Source organism: Gobio gobio, assembly GCF_949357685.1.
Source record: "Gobio gobio genome assembly, chromosome: 6".
Taxonomy (NCBI): Eukaryota; Metazoa; Chordata; class Actinopteri; order Cypriniformes; family Gobionidae; genus Gobio; species Gobio gobio.
Genome location: NC_137102.1, coordinates 4,286,130 through 4,306,953, shown reverse-complemented (window position 1 = coordinate 4,306,953; position 20,824 = coordinate 4,286,130). Strand labels below are relative to the sequence as shown.

General features: G+C 40.3%; 1 protein-coding gene across 3 annotated transcripts in view; it reads right to left on the bottom strand.

Annotated features, from left to right (window-relative positions):
* Positions 1-20,824, bottom strand: part of eif2b3 (eukaryotic translation initiation factor 2B, subunit 3 gamma) — a 112,132-nt gene that overhangs the window by 78,072 nt on the left and 13,236 nt on the right. For all 3 annotated transcript variants that reach the window (XM_079820049.1, XM_079820047.1, XM_079820048.1), the window contains exon 3: positions 6,671-6,828. In XM_079820049.1, coding sequence (XP_079676175.1) covers positions 6,671-6,828 — 158 coding nt within the window. The remainder of the gene's footprint in view (positions 1-6,670; positions 6,829-20,824) is intronic.

Genomic DNA, 20,824 nt, shown 5'->3' with positions numbered 1-20,824 from the left:
TTCAAACCGCTGAATCGACTCATTGATTCATAACGCTTCAAACCGCTGAATCGACTCATTGATTCATAACGCTTCAAAGCTTCATGATGCTGTGTTTTGAAATCAGTCAGCACACAGGGAAACTGCTTTGCTCTTTTGCTGTTATTTTTGTTGGCCAATGGGAGTTTGTGCTTCATCATGGTTTCACCGGTATCTATGGTTTCTCCACGGGGTTTGAAGCTTTTCGATGACGTTCGCGTCGGGTAATCACGTCACTTCAAAACGTTCCCATGGCATTATGGCGGAAATGGCGGCTCTTGTGTGAAGTAAACGAAAATGTTTCAACTTTCTGCTAATATATATGACTTTTTTTGCAACGAAAATGCGGGGATTATGAAATCATGATAGCCCCGCATATTTTGCACGCGGAAATAGGCAATTTATGCGGCGAAAGTGCGGCGTATTTGAAAAAATGCGGCCCCCGCATGAATATGCGGACTTTGGCTGATTATGCGTTAAATCACGCGATCGCATAATCGCGTTTTTCTGGAGGGACTGATAAAAAGTGCATCTGTCCGTCAAATAACTGCTCCACGCGGCTCTGGGGTGTTAATAAAGGCCTTCTGCAGCGAATCGATGCGTTTGTGTAAGAAAAATATTCATCATTTTAACTTTATCACGTAAACTTTCGACCGACCGCCTTCTGTGGAAAAGTGTTGAATGTTGAAAGTGAAACTCAAGATGTGTTCGTGACGTCATGACGAGCCGACCTGAGCGTTAGTCTTTCCATCGGGAACTTTCAACAATTTTTCCATAAATTGAACAGGGAAGGCGGTCGGTCGAAGGTTTGACTTGATAAAGTTTTAAATATGGATATTTTTCTAACACAAATGCGTCGATTCGCTTCAGAAGGCCTTTATTAACACCCCAGAGCCGCGTGGAGCAGTTATATGACGGACAGATGCACTTTTTATGGACTTCAAGAACATAGCAACTATTACTGCCATTATAAAGCTTGGATTAGCCTGGACTTTTGTAATATAACTCAGATTGTGTTCGTCTGAAAGAAGAATGTCATACACACCTAGGATGACTTGAGGGTGAGTAAATCATGGGCTAATTTTTATTTTTGGGTGAACTATCCCTTTAAGCTCACAACTGGCTGTCATGTTAAGCTGTACAATGCACATCTTATGAAGTAATAACCTATGAAATAATATCAGTTCGATGTAACAAGACACTGAGAATATTACATTATTTCTCTCAAAAATGAGACATAGCTGGTACCATAACTGGTCGAGGACACAATAAGACTTAAAGGATCAGTTCACTTTTAGATACACTTTTGCTGATAATTTACTCACCCCCATGTCATCCAAGATGTCCATGTCTTTCTTTCTAAAGTCGAAAAAGAAATTATTGATGAAAACATTCCAGGATTGTTCTCCATATAATGGACTTCAATGGGCTCCAAACGGTTCAAGGTCCAAATGACAGTTTCAGTGCAGCTTTAAACAACACCAGATGATGAATAAGGATCTGATCTAGCCAAACCATCAGTTTCTGTGAGAAACCCAGCAGTATTTGTGCTATTATCAGACGAACTTGATCATCTCTGAGCTCCGCCATAACTTCCGCTGAGTGAGGTCTAGGGGTGTAACGGTACACGTATTCGTATTGAACCGTTTCGGTCCAGGGCTTTCGGTACGGTGCGAGCGTGTACCGAACGGTTATGAATGCAATCTTTAACAGTTAACAGTCGGCTTGTTTAAAACGCGGAACACACTTCAATCCGAGTCCCCATATGAACATATTGAGTATTCAGTCCATTTTATCACGAAATTCAAACGATAAATGCCGCTTTAACGCTCTATTATGTGACATGACTGATAGACGCGTATCAGTTCAACTTCAAGCGGCAGCGCGCGGCGCGCGAGTGAACGCGATCATCTCTTCTAAAGAATAAACATAAATTAATATCTTAAGGTATGTTGAGGATACATTACAACTTACTGAAACGTATCATATGTTGTGTAATCGCTCCATCGGTGTTTCAACCGCGGAAAGACAATAAAACAGCTTGTAAACAATGTCGTGTAGAATTCGTTTACCTCAGAAGTCATTCAGTCTCCACAGCTGAGTTCACTAGAGAGATTAACTCTTTCACTGAATACATGCACTATATTAGCCTATATATTCATAATATTAGCCTATATTCATTATATAGCCTACTACTTAGCCTGTTAGTGATGTCTTGTTTAATGTATGTTTAAATAAACCTGTCATGAAAATTACAGCCACTAAATGATTATATTTCAACAACGAATTGGAGAAAAAAGAATAATAATTAGATTTAGAAGTTAATGCAAAAACTGCCTTATGTGAAGCGAGTGTTGATTATTATATCTAAAAATAAATAGCGACTGAATTTAGGCTAATAGTTTGGGCTCTGTTGTTAATCTTTAATAGCAATATGCAAGTAAGGGCTCCCTATATAGTTTACAGCATTATCTTTAAGAAACTTTTAGTTATAACTGAATTCATTTAAGGACAGACACCATTTTTTTCATTAAACCACTGTTGAATAAAAATGAATAAAAAGCAATTTTGTAAAACTGCTGTACCGAATCCGTACCGAACCGTGACTTCAAAACCGAGGTACGTACCGAACCGTCAGTTTTGTGTACCGTTACCCCTAGTGAGGTCAAAATACGAGCGTGGCCATAGATGTATACGTTGATGCCTCATTAGCACTTGCACGGATCAGTAGAATGAGGCATCTATGATCGATATATCTATGACCACGCTCGTATTTTGACCTCACTCAGCGGAAGTTATGGCGGAGCTCAGAGATGATCACGTTCGTCTGATAAGAGGTAAAATAATAGCACAAATACTGCTGGGTTTCTCTCAGAAACTGATGGTTTGGCTAGATCAGACCCTCATTCATCATCTGGTGTCGCTAAAAGCTGCACTGAAACTGTCATTTGGACCTTGAACCGTTTGGAGCCCATTGAAGTCCGTTATATGGAGAACAATCCTGGAAAGTTTTAATCAAAAAACGTAATTTCTTTTCGACTTTAGAAAGAAAGACATGGACATCTTGGATGACATGGGGGTGAGTAAATGATCTATTAGTAAACTAATCCTTTAATTTCACAATATTACTTGTACATAAAAATGACCGTGAAAAGCCAAAAATAAAGCAGATTTACTTTTTCCAGACCACCTAGTGCAAACAAAGATGTACACATGCATTTTTCAGGGAAAATATGAGTACACAAGTCGATCGGGAATGACTTGATCCCAGTGAACTTGGAGCCTTAATACTAACAAAAGCCGGCTGAACGCTACACAACACGAAGATTATTCAGTTTCTGTACAAACATTGACTCAATGCATCAGAATGAACTCAAACACAGGCTAATGAAAGAGAGCTTTAAGAGTCGGGCACTCTGTCAGATGCCTCCATTATGTCCGCGTTGTTTGCTGAAGCAAGGGAGTAGACTATGTGTTTACGCTGTACAATAAACGGGGATTTAGGCCCTATTGCCAGCGCTCATCTCTCAACACGTACTGGGGCTGTTCGTGCACTGGACGGCTCTGCAACTCAATGCTTTTAATCTCTCATTTCTCTCTAGGATTAGAAATAAAGGCATCTGTGCGGTTAGCGTGCTCCAGCAAGCCCTCCTCCTCCTCATTCCCTTTCCACGCCGCTGATATTTATTGAGAGTTAATCTCCGGTGATGAGCGTTCGCACATGTTTTAAGACGTCTCACTCTCTCAGGGATTTTACACTTTCATAAGTGTTATGTGAAAAGGCATGATACAGATGCATTAATAATGCATTCGATAGTTATAATATTTCTCCAAAGTGACTTCTGTGTATCGTGGGGTGCAAAACTTTTATTTTGTATTTTTATAATTGAATACACCTACTTTCGTTATGAATTTTATTATCAGCATGACAACTTTATACTTTTTTGGGATCAAATTAACCACGTGCTGAAATATTTAATATCATATTTATTAATTGATCTATTTATGAATGAATCATACTATTTAGACAGATACGTTTTTATGAAATTATACATTTAAATGAGACTGTTACAAGTAAACACTAAGGACATGGTTTTTTTAATAATTTAATACACCTACTTTCGATATAAATTATATTATCAGCATGACAACTTGGGTCAAATATTACAATTTTTACAATTTCTTGAAACAAATTAACCATATGTGCTGAAAAAATGCCTGTCCCCTAATATTTTATTTATTAAATGAGACTGTGCTACAACTAAACACTAAGGAAATGTTTTTTTTAATAATTTAATACACCTACTTTCGTTATGAATTATATTATCAGCATGACAACTTGGGTCAAATATTATACTTTAAAAAAAATGTTGGGATCAAATTAACCACGTGCTGAAATATTTAATATAATATTTATTCATTTATCTATTAATGAATGAATCATACTATTTAGAGATACACTTTTATGAAATTATACATTTAAATGAGACTGTGCTACAAGTAAACACTAAGGAAATGTTTTTTTTTTTATAATTTAATACACCTACTTTCGATATGAATTATATTATCAGCATGACAACTTGGGTCAAATATTTAAAAAAAAAAAATAATTTCTTGAAACAAATTAACCATATGTGCTGAAAAAATGCCGTCCCCTAATATTTTATTTATTTATATATTTATGAATAAATCATACTATTTAGACAGATATGTTTTTATGAAATTATACATTTAAATGAGACTGTGCTACAAGTAAACACTAATGAAATTATAGTTTTTTTTCATATTTCTCTCTAAATTACATGATGAAATTGAGACACAGTGAGAAAGTCAATAATTGAGAGAAAAAAAATAAAATCTACACTTTCTTTTCTTTTTTTTTGTTATAAAATTCCAGATGTACTAACACTACTGTTCAAACATTTGGGGGCAGTAAGTTTTTTTTTTTTTTTTTTAAGAAATTAATACTTTTATTCAGCAGAGATGCATCAAATTGAAAAAGAAATGAAGTTTTTTGAGGAAAACATTCCAGGATTTTTCTCCACATAATGGACTTCAATGGCAACCAACGGTTGAAAGTCCAAATCAATGCAGTTTCAATAAGTATAAAATGTTAAAAAGGATATACATACAATATTTTTTTTATTTTTTTTTAATGACCGTTGGTTTGTCTAGATCAGACTCTATTCCTCGTCTGGGATCAGAGCCTCTGAAGCCCATTCTCTCAAACTGCATTGATTTGGACCCTATTCATAACCCTTCAAACCGCTGAATCGACTCACTGATTCATAACGCTTCAAACCGCTGAATCGACTCACTGATTCATAACGCTTCAAACCGCTGAATCGACTCACTGATTCATAACGCTTCAAACCGCTGAATCGACTCACTGATTCATAACGCTTCAAACCGCTGAATCGACTCACTGATTCATAACGCTTCAAACCGCTGAATCGACTCACTGATTCATAACGCTCCAAACCGTGTTAAAAAAAAATGGCTACAGCTAGCCTAGCTCCGCACAAAGACTGGAGGTTAATGGCTACAGCTAGCCTAGCTCCGCACAAAGACTGGAGGTAAATGGCTCCAGCTAGCCTAGCTCCGCACAAAGACTGGAGGTTAATGGCTACAGCTAGCCTAGCTCCGCACAAAGACTGGAGGTTAATGGCTACAGCTAGCCTAGCTCCGCACAAAGACTGGAGGTAAATGGCTCCAGCTAGCCTAGCTCCGCACAAAGACTGGAGGTTAATGGCTACAGCTAGCCTAGCTTAGCAGAAAGACTGGAGGTAAATGGCTCCAGCTAGCCTAGCTTAGCACAAAGACTGGAGGTAAATGGCTCCAGCTAGCCTAGCTCCGCACAAAGACTGGAGGTAAATAGCTCCAGCTAGCCTAGCTTAGCACAAAGACTGCAGGTAAATAGCTCCAGCTAGCCTAGCAAAACAAACTGATTTGTTCATCACATCCCACAGATGCTTGAGTGGATTGAGATCTGGGGAATTTGGCCTCAAACTCATTGTTGTGCTCCTCAAACCATAATCGATTATGGTCTGTGACCGCATCAGTGCAGAATCGTCCGCATCGCATCAATTAATTTCAACACCCCTACTGAGGAACATCAATTGGGTTGTTTTAAGCAAACATTTAACCCAACCGCTGGGTCAAAACAACCCAATTGCTGGGTTAGTCCATATTCAACCCAACTTGGGTTATTTTTAACCCAGCATTTTTTAGAGTGTAACCATTAAATGACTAGGTTGTAAATAATATTTAAATGAAGTATAGTACAGTCAGTGTGCACTTTATTATGCTGCTTGCTTGATACTGTGTGCAATAGTGTAATTATTTTATTTATGCTTAAATATTTATTTTCACGACTGAACTCTTGTTCTTCCTCACCTGTTTTTACTATTTGTTAAATATAGGTTTTTTTAGTTCAATAAATGTTCCTTTTTTAAATTGTAAATTGTAAATTGTTATCATCATGATCATGGTGTCATTTTTATGTTGTAAATTGAGGGAGCAAAAGCAGTATCGGCTCCAAATATCGGCTCAAGAAAATCGCCAGCTCGTATCGTCATCGGCTAAGGCTGAGGAAAAAAAAATCGGCATCGGCACAACAAAATCCATCTCGGTCGACCCCTAGTTGACGCACCTTGATCTTTTGCTGGATGTGTCGAAGGGCATCTGCAGTGCCCATGTCCGCCTCCTCCTGAATACACACCACATCCAGCCTCATCTTCACCTCCGCCTTCAGCCGCGGATCCGTGCTCAGGGCCTTCTGGACCTCTTTAGTAGTGATGACAATCACCTCTGGAAGAGACAGAATAACGACAACACTTCATCAAGGGTTAAATCACATGCAAAATACATGGTTTTATGTACACTAACGTTTTTAATGTTTTTGGGAGAGAAAACAAATCTCTAATGCTCACAAAGGCTGCATTTATTTGATTAAAAATACACTAAAAACTGTAATATTGTGAAATATTATTACAATTTCAAATCACTTTTAATATATTTTCAAGTTTAATTTAGTCCTGTGATGACAAAGCTGAATTTTCAGCATCATTACTCCAGTCTTTAGTGTCACATGATCCTTCAGAAATCATAATATTTTGTTATAATTTGTAATATATTGTTTTTTCTATTTGAAGTACTTCTTTATAATAATTTTGGAAGTGTGTATAGAGAAGTGTATGTTCTTTTTTATTTGGTATTTTTAATTATATTGTAAGTATGTAGGAATGTATGATTTAGGTACATACATATTCTCTTCCTGTTATTCTTATTTTTTTTTTTTTTTTACATGTTCAAATAAAAACAGTCAATCAACCAATCAATCAATCAAATTAATATGAGGATTTGGTGCTGATTTTAGCACAACTATGATTATATAGATAGAACACACACACACACACACACACACACACACACACACACACACAGTTTTTGAAAGAAGTCTCATCTGCTCACAAAGGCTGCATTTTATGTTATTAAAAATACAAAAAAGCTGTAATATTGTGAAATATTTTTACAATTTAAAATATTTTAATATATTTTAAAATGCATTTTATTTCTGTGATTAAAAGCTGAATTTTCAGCATCATTCCTCCAGTCTTTAGTGTCACATGACCAAAAAACATTTAATGATTATTACCAGTGTTGAAAACGGTGTAAAACATTTTTTTAGGATTCTTTGATGAATAGAAAGTTCAAAAGAACAGCATTTATCTGAAATAGAAAGCGGTTGTAACATTGAAACATTTAAAGAAATTACTACATTCATTCAGCAGGGATGCATTAGATTGATCAAGTGACAGACATTTATAATCCTGCAAAAGCTTTATATTTCAGATAAATGCTGTTGTTTTGAACTTTCTATTCATTAAATAATCCTGAAAACAAAATTTACACAACTGCTTTCATCATTGATAATAATCATAAATGTTTCTTGAGCTCAAATCCTGATTTCTGAAGGATCATGTGACACTGACTGGAGTAATGAAGATAAATTCAGCTTTGAATCACATTTTAAAATGAAATTTATTTCTATCTTGAAATAGAAAACAGTTATTTTAAATTGTACAAATATTTCACAATATTACAGTTCTTGCGTTTTTTAATAACATAAATGCAGCCTTAGTGAGCGGATGAGACTTCTTTAAAAATCAATCAAAATAGTACAGTTTCCAAACTTTTGACTGGTAGTGTATATAAATAAAATCATATAAATCACAGTTATGTTGCTTAATATTTTTGTAGAAGCCATTGCATTTTTTTCAGATAGAAAGTTTAAAAGAATATCAGATTAGATTATTTTATTGTACAAACATACAACGAAATTGTTATATATATATTTATTAGGGCTGTCAAAAGATTAATTGCATCCAAAATAAAAGTTTGTGTTTACATAATATATGTGTGTGTGTACTCTGTTAATTATTATTTATATATAAATACACACACATTCATGTATATATTTAAGAAATATTTGCATGTATATACTGTATATACATTTATATAATCTATAATATATATAAATGTTTTTCTTAAATATATACATGAATGTGTGTGTATTTATATATAAATAATAATTAACAGAGTACACACACATATATTATGTAAACACAAACTTTTATTTTGGATGCGATTAATCACGATTCATCTTTTGACAGCCCTAATATATATATATATATATATAAAACAATATAACAATATAAAAGTGTATATTTCAAACGAAGGCCATATTGCACAAAAATGAATAACTGAATAATAATAATTAATAAAATAAATAAAGTGCTCATAACATTATTGCACATGCATGGTTGTGGCATGTCAAAAATGCACTGTAGCTGGGGGGAATATCATTTATTTGAAACAGAAATAATTTGTAACATTATGAATGTCACTTTTGTCAATTTCTTTAAAAATTTTAACGATAGTGTCAATTATGAAAACATATTAGTCATTCCAGCCATATTCAGGTATACAGTGGGTACAAAATGTTGTAATACAACGTAAACAAATGAACAGTTTTGATTTGATTATTACATTTTGTGGTAAATACAGGTGATCTTTTAACTTCATGAGACCATTAGTTGAGCACATTTCACCTGCAACACCTCAGACTTGTAAAAAATATATTAGACAAGACCCCTTCAATCGAGTCTTTGTGAATGATTTGCCGTAGACCCAGAGAGACGACCCTCGGCCAACTGGAAGAAGTCTGTCCCAGAATCCTGCTTTACTGCAGAAATATTTTCTAGCGAAGCAGCTCACTTACCCTAGTTTGTGCTAAGACTTGTAAAAGCTAATTGCAGGCCTTGTTGGCTGGCACTCTGGCTGTTAACAGGACAGACTGTGCCACACATAAAGGTGCGTACTGTACCGCTGGGCAAAGGGCCATGCCCACAAACCCCATACCCGCTGGAGCACACCCCATCAATACAGAGAGCTGTGAACAATAAACATTCATGATCATGGAGGAACTAAACACAGATCCTCAAGAAGCCTCCTCTATCGGCTCTCTAACGTGCGGAAGCCATGAACAGAACAGAGGCTTCTAAGTTCACGGTTTGGATGCATTTAAACAAAAAGGCCATTATTTTAATATTTTAAAGATATGGATGGGGTTTTCCTGTGTTATATTCTATACATTTGAATATATGTGGATTTAGGCCTTAGACTAATTTTTTAACATTACACTCTAAAAAATGCTGGGTTAAAAACAACCCAACCTCTGGGTTAAAAACAGCCCAACCTCTGGGTTAAAAGAGCCCATCCTCTGGGTTAAAAACAGCCCAACCTCTGGGTTAAAAGAGCCCATCCTCTGGGTTAAAAGAGCCCAACCTCTGGGTTAAAAGAGCCCATCCTCTGGGTTAAAAGAGCCCAACCTCTGGGTTAAAAACAGCCCAACCGCTGGGTTCAAAGAGCCCAACCTCTGGGTTAAAAACAGCCCAACCTCTGGGTTAAAAGAGCCCAACCTCTGGGTTAAAAGAGCCCAACCTCTGGGTTAAAAGAGCCCATCCTCTGGGTTAAAAGAGCCCAACCTCTGGGTTAAAAGAGCCCATCCTCTGGGTTAAAAACAGCCCAACCTCTGGGTTAAAAGAGCCCATCCTCTGGGTTAAAAACAGCCCAACCGCTGGGTTAAAAGAGCCCATCCTCTGGGTTAAAAACAGCCCAACCGCTGGGTTCAAAGAGCCCAACCTCTGGGTTAAAAGAGCCCAACCTCTGGGTTAAAAGAGCCCAACCTCTGGGTTAAAAGAGCCCAACCTCTGGGTTAAAAGAGCCCAACCTCTGGGTTAAAAGAGCCCAACCTCTGGGTTAAAAGAGCCCATCCTCTGGGTTAAAAACAGCCCAACCTCTGGGTTAAAAGAGCCCATCCTCTGGGTTAAAAACAGCCCAACCTCTGGGTTAAAAGAGCCCATCCTCTGGGTTAAAAACAGCCCAACCGCTGGGTTCAAAGAGCCCAACCTCTGGGTTAAAAGAGCCCAACCTCTGGGTTAAAAGAGCCCAACCTCTGGGTTAAAAGAGCCCAACCTCTGGGTTAAAAGAGCCCAACCTCTGGGTTAAGAGAGCCCAACCGCTGGGTTAAAAGAGCCCATCCTCTGGGTTAAAAACAGCCCAACCGCTGGGTTCAAAGAGCCCAACCTCTGGGTTCAAAGAGCCCAACCTCTGGGTTAAAAGAGCCCAACCTCTGGGTTAAAAGAGCCCAACCTCTGGGTTAAAAGAGCCCAACCTCTGGGTTAAAAGAGTCCATCCTCTGGGCTAAAAGAGTCCAACCGCTGGGCTAAAAGAGCCCAACCTCTGGGTTAAAAGAGCCCAACCGCTGGGCTAAAAGAGCCCATCCTCTGGGCTAAAAGAGCCCAACCGCTGGGCTAAAAGAGCCCATCCTCTGGGCTAAAAGAGCCCAACCGCTGGGCTAAAAGAGCCCATCCTCTGGGCTAAAAGAGCCCAACCGCTGGGCTAAAAGAGCCCATCCTCTGGGCTAAAAGAGCCCAACCGCTGGGCTAAAAGAGTCCATCCTCTGGGCTAAAAGAGCCCAACCGCTGGGCTAAAAGAGCCCATCCTCTGGGCTAAAAGAGCCCAACCGCTGGGCTAAAAGAGTCCATCCTCTGGGCTAAAAGAGCCCAACCGCTGGGCTAAAAGAGCCCATCCTCTGGGCTAAAAGAGCCCAACCGCTGGGCTAAAAGAGCCCATCCTCTGGGCTAAAAGAGCCCAACCGCTGGGCTAAAAGAGCCCAACCTCTGGGCTAAAAGAGCCCAACCTCTGGGCTAAAAGAGCCCAACCGCTGGGTTAAAAGAGCCCATCCTCTGGGCTAAAAGAGCCCAACCGCTGGGCTAAAAGAGCCCAGCCGCTGAGTTAAAAGAGCCCATACTCTGGGCTAAAAGAGCCCAACCTCTGGGTTAAAAGAGCCCATCCTCTGGGTTAAAAGAGCCCAACCGCTGGGTTAAAAGAGCCCATCCTCTGGGTTAAAAGAGCCCAAACGCTGGGTTAAAAGAGCCCAACCGCTGGGTTAAAAGAGCCCAACCGCTGGGTTAAAAGAGCCCAACCGCTGGGTTAAAAGAGCCCAACCGCTGGGTTAAAAGAGCCCATCCTCTGGGTTAAAAACAGCCCAACCGCTGGGTTCAAAGAGCCCAACCTCTGGGTTCAAAGAGCCCAACCTCTGGGTTAAAAGAGCCCAACCTCTGGGTTAAAAGAGCCCAACCTCTGGGTTAAAAGAGCCCAACCTCTGGGTTAAAAGAGCCCAACCTCTGGGTTAAAAGAGCCCAACCTCTGGGTTAAAAGAGCCCAACCTCTGGGTTAAAAGAGCCCAACCTCTGGGTTAAAAGAGCCCAACCTCTGGGTTAAAAGAGCCCAACCTCTGGGTTAAAAGAGTCCATCCTCTGGGCTAAAAGAGTCCAACCGCTGGGCTAAAAGAGCCCAACCTCTGGGTTAAAAGAGCCCAACCGCTGGGCTAAAAGAGCCCAACCTCTGGGTTAAAAGAGCCCAACCGCTGGGCTAAAAGAGCCCATCCTCTGGGCTAAAAGAGCCCAACCGCTGGGCTAAAAGAGCCCATCCTCTGGGCTAAAAGAGCCCATCCTCTGGGCTAAAAGAGCCCAACCGCTGGGCTAAAAGAGCCCAACCTCTGGGCTAAAAGAGCCCAACCGCTGGGTTAAAAGAGCCCATCCTCTGGGCTAAAAGAGCCCAACCGCTGGGCTAAAAGAGCCCAGCCGCTGAGTTAAAAGAGCCCATACTCTGGGCTAAAAGAGCCCAACCACTGGGTTAAAAGAGCCCATCCTCTGGGTTAAAACAGCCCAACCTCTGGGTTAAAAGAGCCCATCCTCTGGGTTAAAAGAGCCCAACCTCTGGGTTAAAAGAGCCCATCCTCTGGGTTAAAAGAGCCCAACCTCTGGGTTAAAAACAGCCCAACCGCTGGGTTCAAAGAGCCCAACCTCTGGGTTAAAAACAGCCCAACCGCTGGGTTCAAAGAGCCCAACCTCTGGGTTCAAAGAGCCCAACCTCTGGGTTAAAAACAGCCCAACCTCTGGGTTAAAAGAGCCCAACCTCTGGGTTAAAAGAGCCCAACCTCTGGGTTAAAAGAGCCCATCCTCTGGGTTAAAAGAGCCCAACCTCTGGGTTAAAAGAGCCCATCCTCTGGGTTAAAAACAGCCCAACCTCTGGGTTAAAAGAGCCCATCCTCTGGGTTAAAAACAGCCCAACCGCTGGGTTAAAAGAGCCCATCCTCTGGGTTAAAAACAGCCCAACCGCTGGGTTCAAAGAGCCCAACCTCTGGGTTAAAAGAGCCCAACCTCTGGGTTAAAAGAGCCCAACCTCTGGGTTAAAAGAGCCCAACCTCTGGGTTAAAAGAGCCCAACCTCTGGGTTAAAAGAGCCCAACCTCTGGGTTAAAAGAGCCCAACCTCTGGGTTAAAAGAGCCCATCCTCTGGGTTAAAAACAGCCCAACCTCTGGGTTAAAAGAGCCCATCCTCTGGGTTAAAAACAGCCCAACCTCTGGGTTAAAAGAGCCCATCCTCTGGGTTAAAAACAGCCCAACCGCTGGGTTCAAAGAGCCCAACCTCTGGGTTAAAAGAGCCCAACCTCTGGGTTAAAAGAGCCCAACCTCTGGGTTAAAAGAGCCCAACCTCTGGGTTAAAAGAGCCCAACCTCTGGGTTAAAAGAGCCCAACCTCTGGGTTAAAAGAGCCCAACCTCTGGGTTAAAAGAGCCCAACCTCTGGGTTAAAAGAGCCCAACCGCTGGGTTAAAAGAGCCCATCCTCTGGGTTAAAAACAGCCCAACCGCTGGGTTAAAAGAGCCCATCCTCTGGGTTAAAAACAGCCCAACCGCTGGGTTCAAAGAGCCCAACCTCTGGGTTCAAAGAGCCCAACCTCTGGGTTAAAAGAGCCCAACCTCTGGGTTAAAAGAGCCCAACCTCTGGGTTAAAAGAGCCCAACCTCTGGGTTAAAAGAGCCCAACCTCTGGGTTAAAAGAGCCCAACCTCTGGGTTAAAAGAGCCCAACCTCTGGGTTAAAAGAGCCCAACCTCTGGGTTAAAAGAGTCCAACCTCTGGGTTAAAAGAGTCCATCCTCTGGGCTAAAAGAGTCCAACCGCTGGGCTAAAAGAGCCCAACCTCTGGGTTAAAAGAGCCCAACCGCTGGGCTAAAAGAGCCCATCCTCTGGGCTAAAAGAGCCCAACCGCTGGGCTAAAAGAGCCCATCCTCTGGGCTAAAAGAGCCCAACCGCTGGGCTAAAAGAGCCCATCCTCTGGGCTAAAAGAGCCCAACCGCTGGGCTAAAAGAGCCCATCCTCTGGGCTAAAAGAGCCCAACCGCTGGGCTAAAAGAGTCCATCCTCTGGGCTAAAAGAGCCCAACCGCTGGGCTAAAAGAGCCCATCCTCTGGGCTAAAAGAGCCCAACCGCTGGGCTAAAAGAGTCCATCCTCTGGGCTAAAAGAGCCCAACCGCTGGGCTAAAAGAGCCCATCCTCTGGGCTAAAAGAGCCCAACCGCTGGGCTAAAAGAGCCCATCCTCTGGGCTAAAAGAGCCCAACCTCTGGGCTAAAAGAGCCCAACCGCTGGGTTAAAAGAGCCCATCCTCTGGGCTAAAAGAGCCCAACCGCTGGGCTAAAAGAGCCCAGCCGCTGAGTTAAAAGAGCCCATACTCTGGGCTAAAAGAGCCCAACCTCTGGGTTAAAAGAGCCCATCCTCTGGGTTAAAAGAGCCCAACCGCTGGGTTAAAAGAGCCCAACCTCTGGGTTAAAAGAGCCCAAACGCTGGGTTAAAAGAGCCCAACCGCTGGGTTAAAAGAGCCCAACCGCTGGGTTAAAAGAGCCCAACCGCTGGGTTAAAAGAGCCCAACCGCTGGGTTAAAAGAGCCCATCCTCTGGGTTAAAAACAGCCCAACCGCTGGGTTCAAAGAGCCCAACCTCTGGGTTCAAAGAGCCCAACCTCTGGGTTAAAAGAGCCCAACCTCTGGGTTAAAAGAGCCCAACCTCTGGGTTAAAAGAGCCCAACCTCTGGGTTAAAAGAGCCCAACCTCTGGGTTAAAAGAGCCCAACCTCTGGGTTAAAAGAGCCCAACCTCTGGGTTAAAAGAGCCCAACCTCTGGGTTAAAAGAGTCCATCCTCTGGGCTAAAAGAGCCCAACCTCTGGGTTAAAAGAGCCCAACCGCTGGGCTAAAAGAGCCCAACCTCTGGGTTAAAAGAGCCCAACCGCTGGGCTAAAAGAGCCCATCCTCTGGGCTAAAAGAGCCCAACCGCTGGGCTAAAAGAGCCCAACCTCTGGGCTAAAAGAGCCCAACCGCTGGGTTAAAAGAGCCCATCCTCTGGGCTAAAAGAGCCCAACCGCTGGGTTAAAAGAGCCCATCCTCTGGGCTAAAAGAGCCCAACCGCTGGGCTAAAAGAGCCCAGCCGCTGAGTTAAAAGAGCCCATACTCTGGGCTAAAAGAGCCCAACCACTGGGTTAAAAGAGCCCAACCGCTGGGTTAAAAGAGCCCATCCTCTGGGTTAAAAGAGCCCAAACGCTGGGTTAAAAGAGCCCAACCGCTGGGTTAAAAGAGCCCAACCGCTGGGTTAAAAGAGCCCAACCGCTGGGTTAAAAGAGCCCAACCGCTGGGTTAAAAGAGCCCAACCGCTGGGTTAAAAGAGCCCATCCTCTGGGTTAAAAGAGCCCAACCTCTGGGTTAAAAGAGCCCATCCTCTGGGTTAAAAGAGCCCATCCTCTGGGTTAAAAGAGCCCATCCTCTGGGTTAAAAGAGCCCAACCTCTGGGTTAAAAGAGCCCAACCTCTGTGTTAAAAGAGCCCAACCTCTGGGTTAAAAGAGCCCAACCTCTGGGTTAAAAGAGCCCAACCTCTGGGTTCAAAGAGCCCATCCTCTGGGTTAAAAGAGCCCATCCTCTGGGTTAAAAGAGCCCATCCTCTGGGTTAAAAGAGCCCAACCTCTGGGTTAAAAGAGCCCAACCTCTGGGTTAAAAGAGCCCATCCTCTGGGTTAAAAGAGCCCATCCTCTGGGTTAAAAGAGCCCATCCTCTGGGTTAAAAGAGCCCAACCTCTGGGTTAAAAGAGCCCAACCTCTGGGTTAAAAGAGCCCAACCTCTGGGTTCAAAGAGCCCAACCGCTGGGTTAAAAGAGCCCATCCTCTGGGTTAAAAGAGCCCAACCTCTGGGTTAAAAGAGCCCAACCTCTGGGTTCAAAGAGCCCAACCTCTGGGTTAAAAGAGCCCAACCTCTGGGTTAAGAGAGCCCAACCGCTGGGTTAAAAGAGCCCATCCTCTGGGTTAAAAACAGCCCAACCGCTGGGTTCAAAGAGCCCAACCTCTGGGTTCAAAGAGCCCAACCTCTGGGTTAAAAGAGCCCAACCTCTGGGTTAAAAGAGCCCAACCTCTGGGTTAAAAGAGCCCAACCTCTGGGTTAAAAGAGTCCATCCTCTGGGCTAAAAGAGTCCAACCGCTGGGCTAAAAGAGCCCAACCTCTGGGTTAAAAGAGCCCAACCGCTGGGCTAAAAGAGCCCATCCTCTGGGCTAAAAGAGCCCAACCGCTGGGCTAAAAGAGCCCATCCTCTGGGCTAAAAGAGCCCATCCTCTGGGTTAAAAGAGCCCAACCTCTGGGTTAAAAGAGCCCATCCTCTGGGTTCAAAGAGCCCAACCGCTGGGTTAAAAGAGCCCATCCTCTGGGTTAAAAGAGCCCATCCTCTGGGTTAAAAGAGCCCAACCTCTGGGTTAAAAGAGCCCATCCTCTGGGTTAAAAGAGCCCATCCTCTGGGTTAAAAGAGCCCAACCTCTGGGTTAAAAGAGCCCATCCTCTGGGTTAAAAGAGCCCAACCTCTGGGTTAAAAGAGCCCAACCGCAGGGTTTGTACATTTTCAACCCAAATTGGGTTGTTTTTAACCCAGCATTTTTTTAGAGTGAAGTATGGAGGATCAGGACTGACACTTATAATTCAAACATAAATATGGAAATAAATAAATCCCTTTATAAAAGTACAAATCAATAGACTAATTTGAAACTGTATTAAAAAATATTTTAAAAAAATTATTTGCATTTTGAAAAACAAAATTACCAGTTGCTTTTCTTTATTCATTTGTCAATCAAGTTTAAAATGCCATTGGACAGCTCCCTTGTGGTGTGCAATCAATCATTTTCAAAAGATTTCTTATAATTTTAAAAATATTTTTTCAATGAATAAATTATTTATCAATATTATTTATACATTAAAATGTTTTAAAACGTCAATTTGTGTCCATTTAAAATGTGATGCATTTCCATTTTTATGTTTGAATTATTAATCTGAATTTACTAGCACTATTAAATTGCTTATTGCTCCATGCCATGTTAGCCCAAAACAGTTTTAAGGTTGTATAATAGTATAATAAGGCCGGCTGAAGGGCACCTATTGCTAAGATATGAGTCAATATCCTCAAATACTAGACTATAGTTAATGATTACAGAGTTGAAATGATCCAACATCCGTCGTTTAGGGTGCGTTTGACTCTGTGTAATTGTATATTGTCACTCAGTTGTGTAGTAAATTGGCTTCATTTCATATGTCCTTTACCAGTTTAGTTGTATGGATAGTATATCACCACCGTTTCCATTTGGATGCATGAATTTAGAACACAAAACATTATAATTTAGGGCTTATAAAACATAACATGCTGTCAAAGCCAAATCTAGTAGCTCCTGGGTGTAGTGTGGAAACCATGCCACTATAGTGTGCCAATTGTTAAAACGGCCTACCTTTCCTATTTAGGAAATAAGGACTTTATTAGTTCAATTTCAGCAGCCTGCGCAAATTATTACCACCTGCAGCTTAAATGTGTTGTAAGCAATTTCAGGGCTTTGTTAACCTCCACCACACACACACACACACACACACACACACACACTCTCTCCAAACCCCGCCCCCAAACATCCCATCCAATGTCAGCTGACTTTCATAACGTTACCGTTTCTGGCTGTAAAAGCAAAAGTCAGTCCTTTTTTACTGACAGCTCATTATTAATTCAAAAATAATCAACTTTAACTGCTAGAAACAACGCTCAAAATACGTTAATAAGCAACTACTATTTCACATAAAAACAATTAAGTTAAGTTTGTTTAAAGGTGCAGTGTGTAGTATTTATGATGATCTATTGGCAGAAATGCAGTATAATATACATAACTCTGTTCTCAGTGGTGTATAAAGACCGTTATGCGTTTATTACCTACACACACAATGAGCTGTTTCTATCTACACACACCCTCTTACAATGAAGCCGCCATTTTGTGCCGTCATGTTTCTACAGTGGCCCTAAAGGGACAAACTTCTCTACAGAGCGCTAGCTACTCTCTGCTCTCTCAACATTTTTGTCCTGTGTAGGCCACCGTAGCTTCTCTATGTGCTTCGTAAGGGAGGGGTGAGCGGTGGGTGATTGCAATTCACAACCTCACCACTAGATGCCGCTAAAAATCACACACTGCACCTTTAAATAGGTTTGCCTTTATTGTTATTGCATGTGACGCAACGAAATTTAATATCTCATATAAAAAAACAAACTGTATTTGTCCACATTCCACACACACACGCACGCACATGAAAAACAATAAATAAGTAAAAGATATGGAAGAAAAATGTAAATCCTAAAAAACAGATTAAAGTCTCTTGTGCATGTTATTGCTGTAATATTGCATTGCAAATCCTTTCAAAATTGTTCAAATAGCCGTGGAGGAATAAAGGCTGGGGAGATGGAGTTCAACGGTTCAGCTCAAGTAAAAATATCATAATTAATAAAACATAAGATTAAGACACTTTACAATACGGTTTAATTTGTTAGTTAAATACATTAACATGAACTAACAATGGAAAATATTTCGATTGCATTTATTAATCTCAGTTAAATGTTGTTAGATGAAAACTGTAATTAAAGTATTGCTCATTTTAGTTAATATTAGTCAATGCATTAACTAACCTTAACTTATTAACTTAAGGATATAGATCTTATTGTCATTTTGACTGAGAAAACCCATTTCTACTCACTAGATAAACATTAATTGTGGGTTTTATCAAATAAAATGAAATTAAAATGACACAATATCTCAAGAATTCCCCTTTAAAGAAACATTTTAAAGCCATTTCAAGCCTTGTTTTAAAACAGATGACAAAAAATTGTATTGTAAAGTGTTACCGATTAACTATAAAACCAACTTTATAATGATAATAAAATATGATACAATTAATATATCTAAAATGCAAAAAATGGAAATTAAAACCATGTAAAAGACAATGTAATATAGAGCAAATCCTTCAGAATTTAGCTGACATGCATGCTATGAAACTGCATTTTGTATTATTTTGTTTAAGGATATAGATCTTATTGTCATTTTGACTGAGAAAACCCATTTCTACTCACTAGATAAACATTAATTGTGGGTTTGATCAAATAAAATGAAATTAAATGACACAATATCTCAAGAATTCCCCTTTAAAGAAACATTTTAAAGTCATTTCAAGCCTTTTTTTTAAAACAGATGACAAAAAAAATGTATGAAGAGCTGTCAAGCGATCTTCTGTGATTTGTAATAAATGTGTTCCAGAAGAACGGAGATGAAAGAAGGATCTAGCCATAAATCTCAGATCCCAGATCTTCTAATCGTCATAACGGATCTCTGGCTAATTTGGTTCTTCAAACGGGTTTGCGGATTGGATTAAAATATCTGAGATTACAGCATATGTTCCCTGAAGAGGGCAGATGATCGATACTCGAAACCACGATCAGTTAAGCAGCGATTGGCTGGCGGCAAGACAGCATAAAGACATTTATTTTTTAATTTACTAATTTCTGGACCTTTATAAGGAAACAGCCAAGTGACCAAACCAACATAAAAGTTATAATAGAGAAATGAAATGTGCACTTTTTTTATTTATATTCACGATTTCATAGGTTTTTGTACACCCTTTACATTTTTAATTAGCAATTAATTTAATTTTTAATTTGAAGCACAATTTGATTCAATTTGAAGCACATTTGTTACGTGACAGCATTAATTAAAGTTTCTTAAAGCTACACTGTGTAACTTTTTTAGTTTATTCTTCGCTAAAAATTAGGGCTGTCAAAAGATTAATCGCGATTAATCGCATCCAAAATAAAAGTTTGTGTTTACATAATATATGTGTGTGTACTCTGTTAATTATTATTTATATATAAATACACACACATTCATGTATATATTTAAGAAATATTTGCATGTATATACTGTATATACATTTATATAATCTATATAAATATAAATGTTTTATATATAAAAATAATATTTTTTTCTTAAATATATACATGCTTGTGTGTGTATTTATATATAAATAATAATTAACAGAGCACACACACATATATTATGTAAACACAAACTTTTATTTTGGATGCGATTAATCGCGATTAATCTTTTGACAGCCCTACTAAAAACACAAAGTTCTTTCAAAAATATATGTGCTCATTAATGTATATTTACTTCTTTCAAGTAATAAAGTATTCTCGTAAGTTTATAATATGCCATTGTAAACACATACGGGTGAGGGTTCGAATGCCGGTCGCCATGTTGCCCCTCCATCTTGAAAGTACATTAGCCAAAGAGGGACATACCCGTAAATTCAAGCTTCGCCTTTGGCGTTTTAACACTCGATGGCACCGTGTCCAATGTGGACGAGGTCGAACTGGAAGCCATGTTAATCTTGGACTAATGCTGCCTTCACGTGCTATCGAAATCATCGTAAATACGAGTTTTCTTGGTAAAAATTGCACATGAACGCCCTCTGATGTCGTGTTTACCACTGGGAAGTTCGGAAATAATTTTGATACCCCAATTCCCGAGATGGCCGTGTCATAAGCTTTAAACATGGAGTCGGGGAGAACTACGCTGTGGCAGGTGTGGTTTTATTGGTTTTTTTGCCAAAACAGCTAGGTCGTCTTGTCTTGACATTAATGTAGTACATATTTACATGTAAGAGTAATCATATGAAGCGTATTGTATGTTTGGTACACAGCGAAAATATCCTGCATTTGACTGAAATTACAGAATCAACAGAAAGCGGACTATCTGGAATGTTTATATGGTTGTCGGTGCATGGGACACTACAAATGATGTTGGTTTTTAATAAGATTTTCCCAATAAATAGGCAAGCATAACCTGGTGTCCACCATGATTCCTGTTCACTCCGACAACAAAGCACTTGAATGCAACAAGCTCGTAATCACGACTTCTAAAGTGGGAAATAGGAAATGTCCGATAGCACGTGAAGGCAGCATAAATCGGCCACCGTTGGAGTTAAAACAAAATCGGAATTGAGAGGAACAGAAACTAAT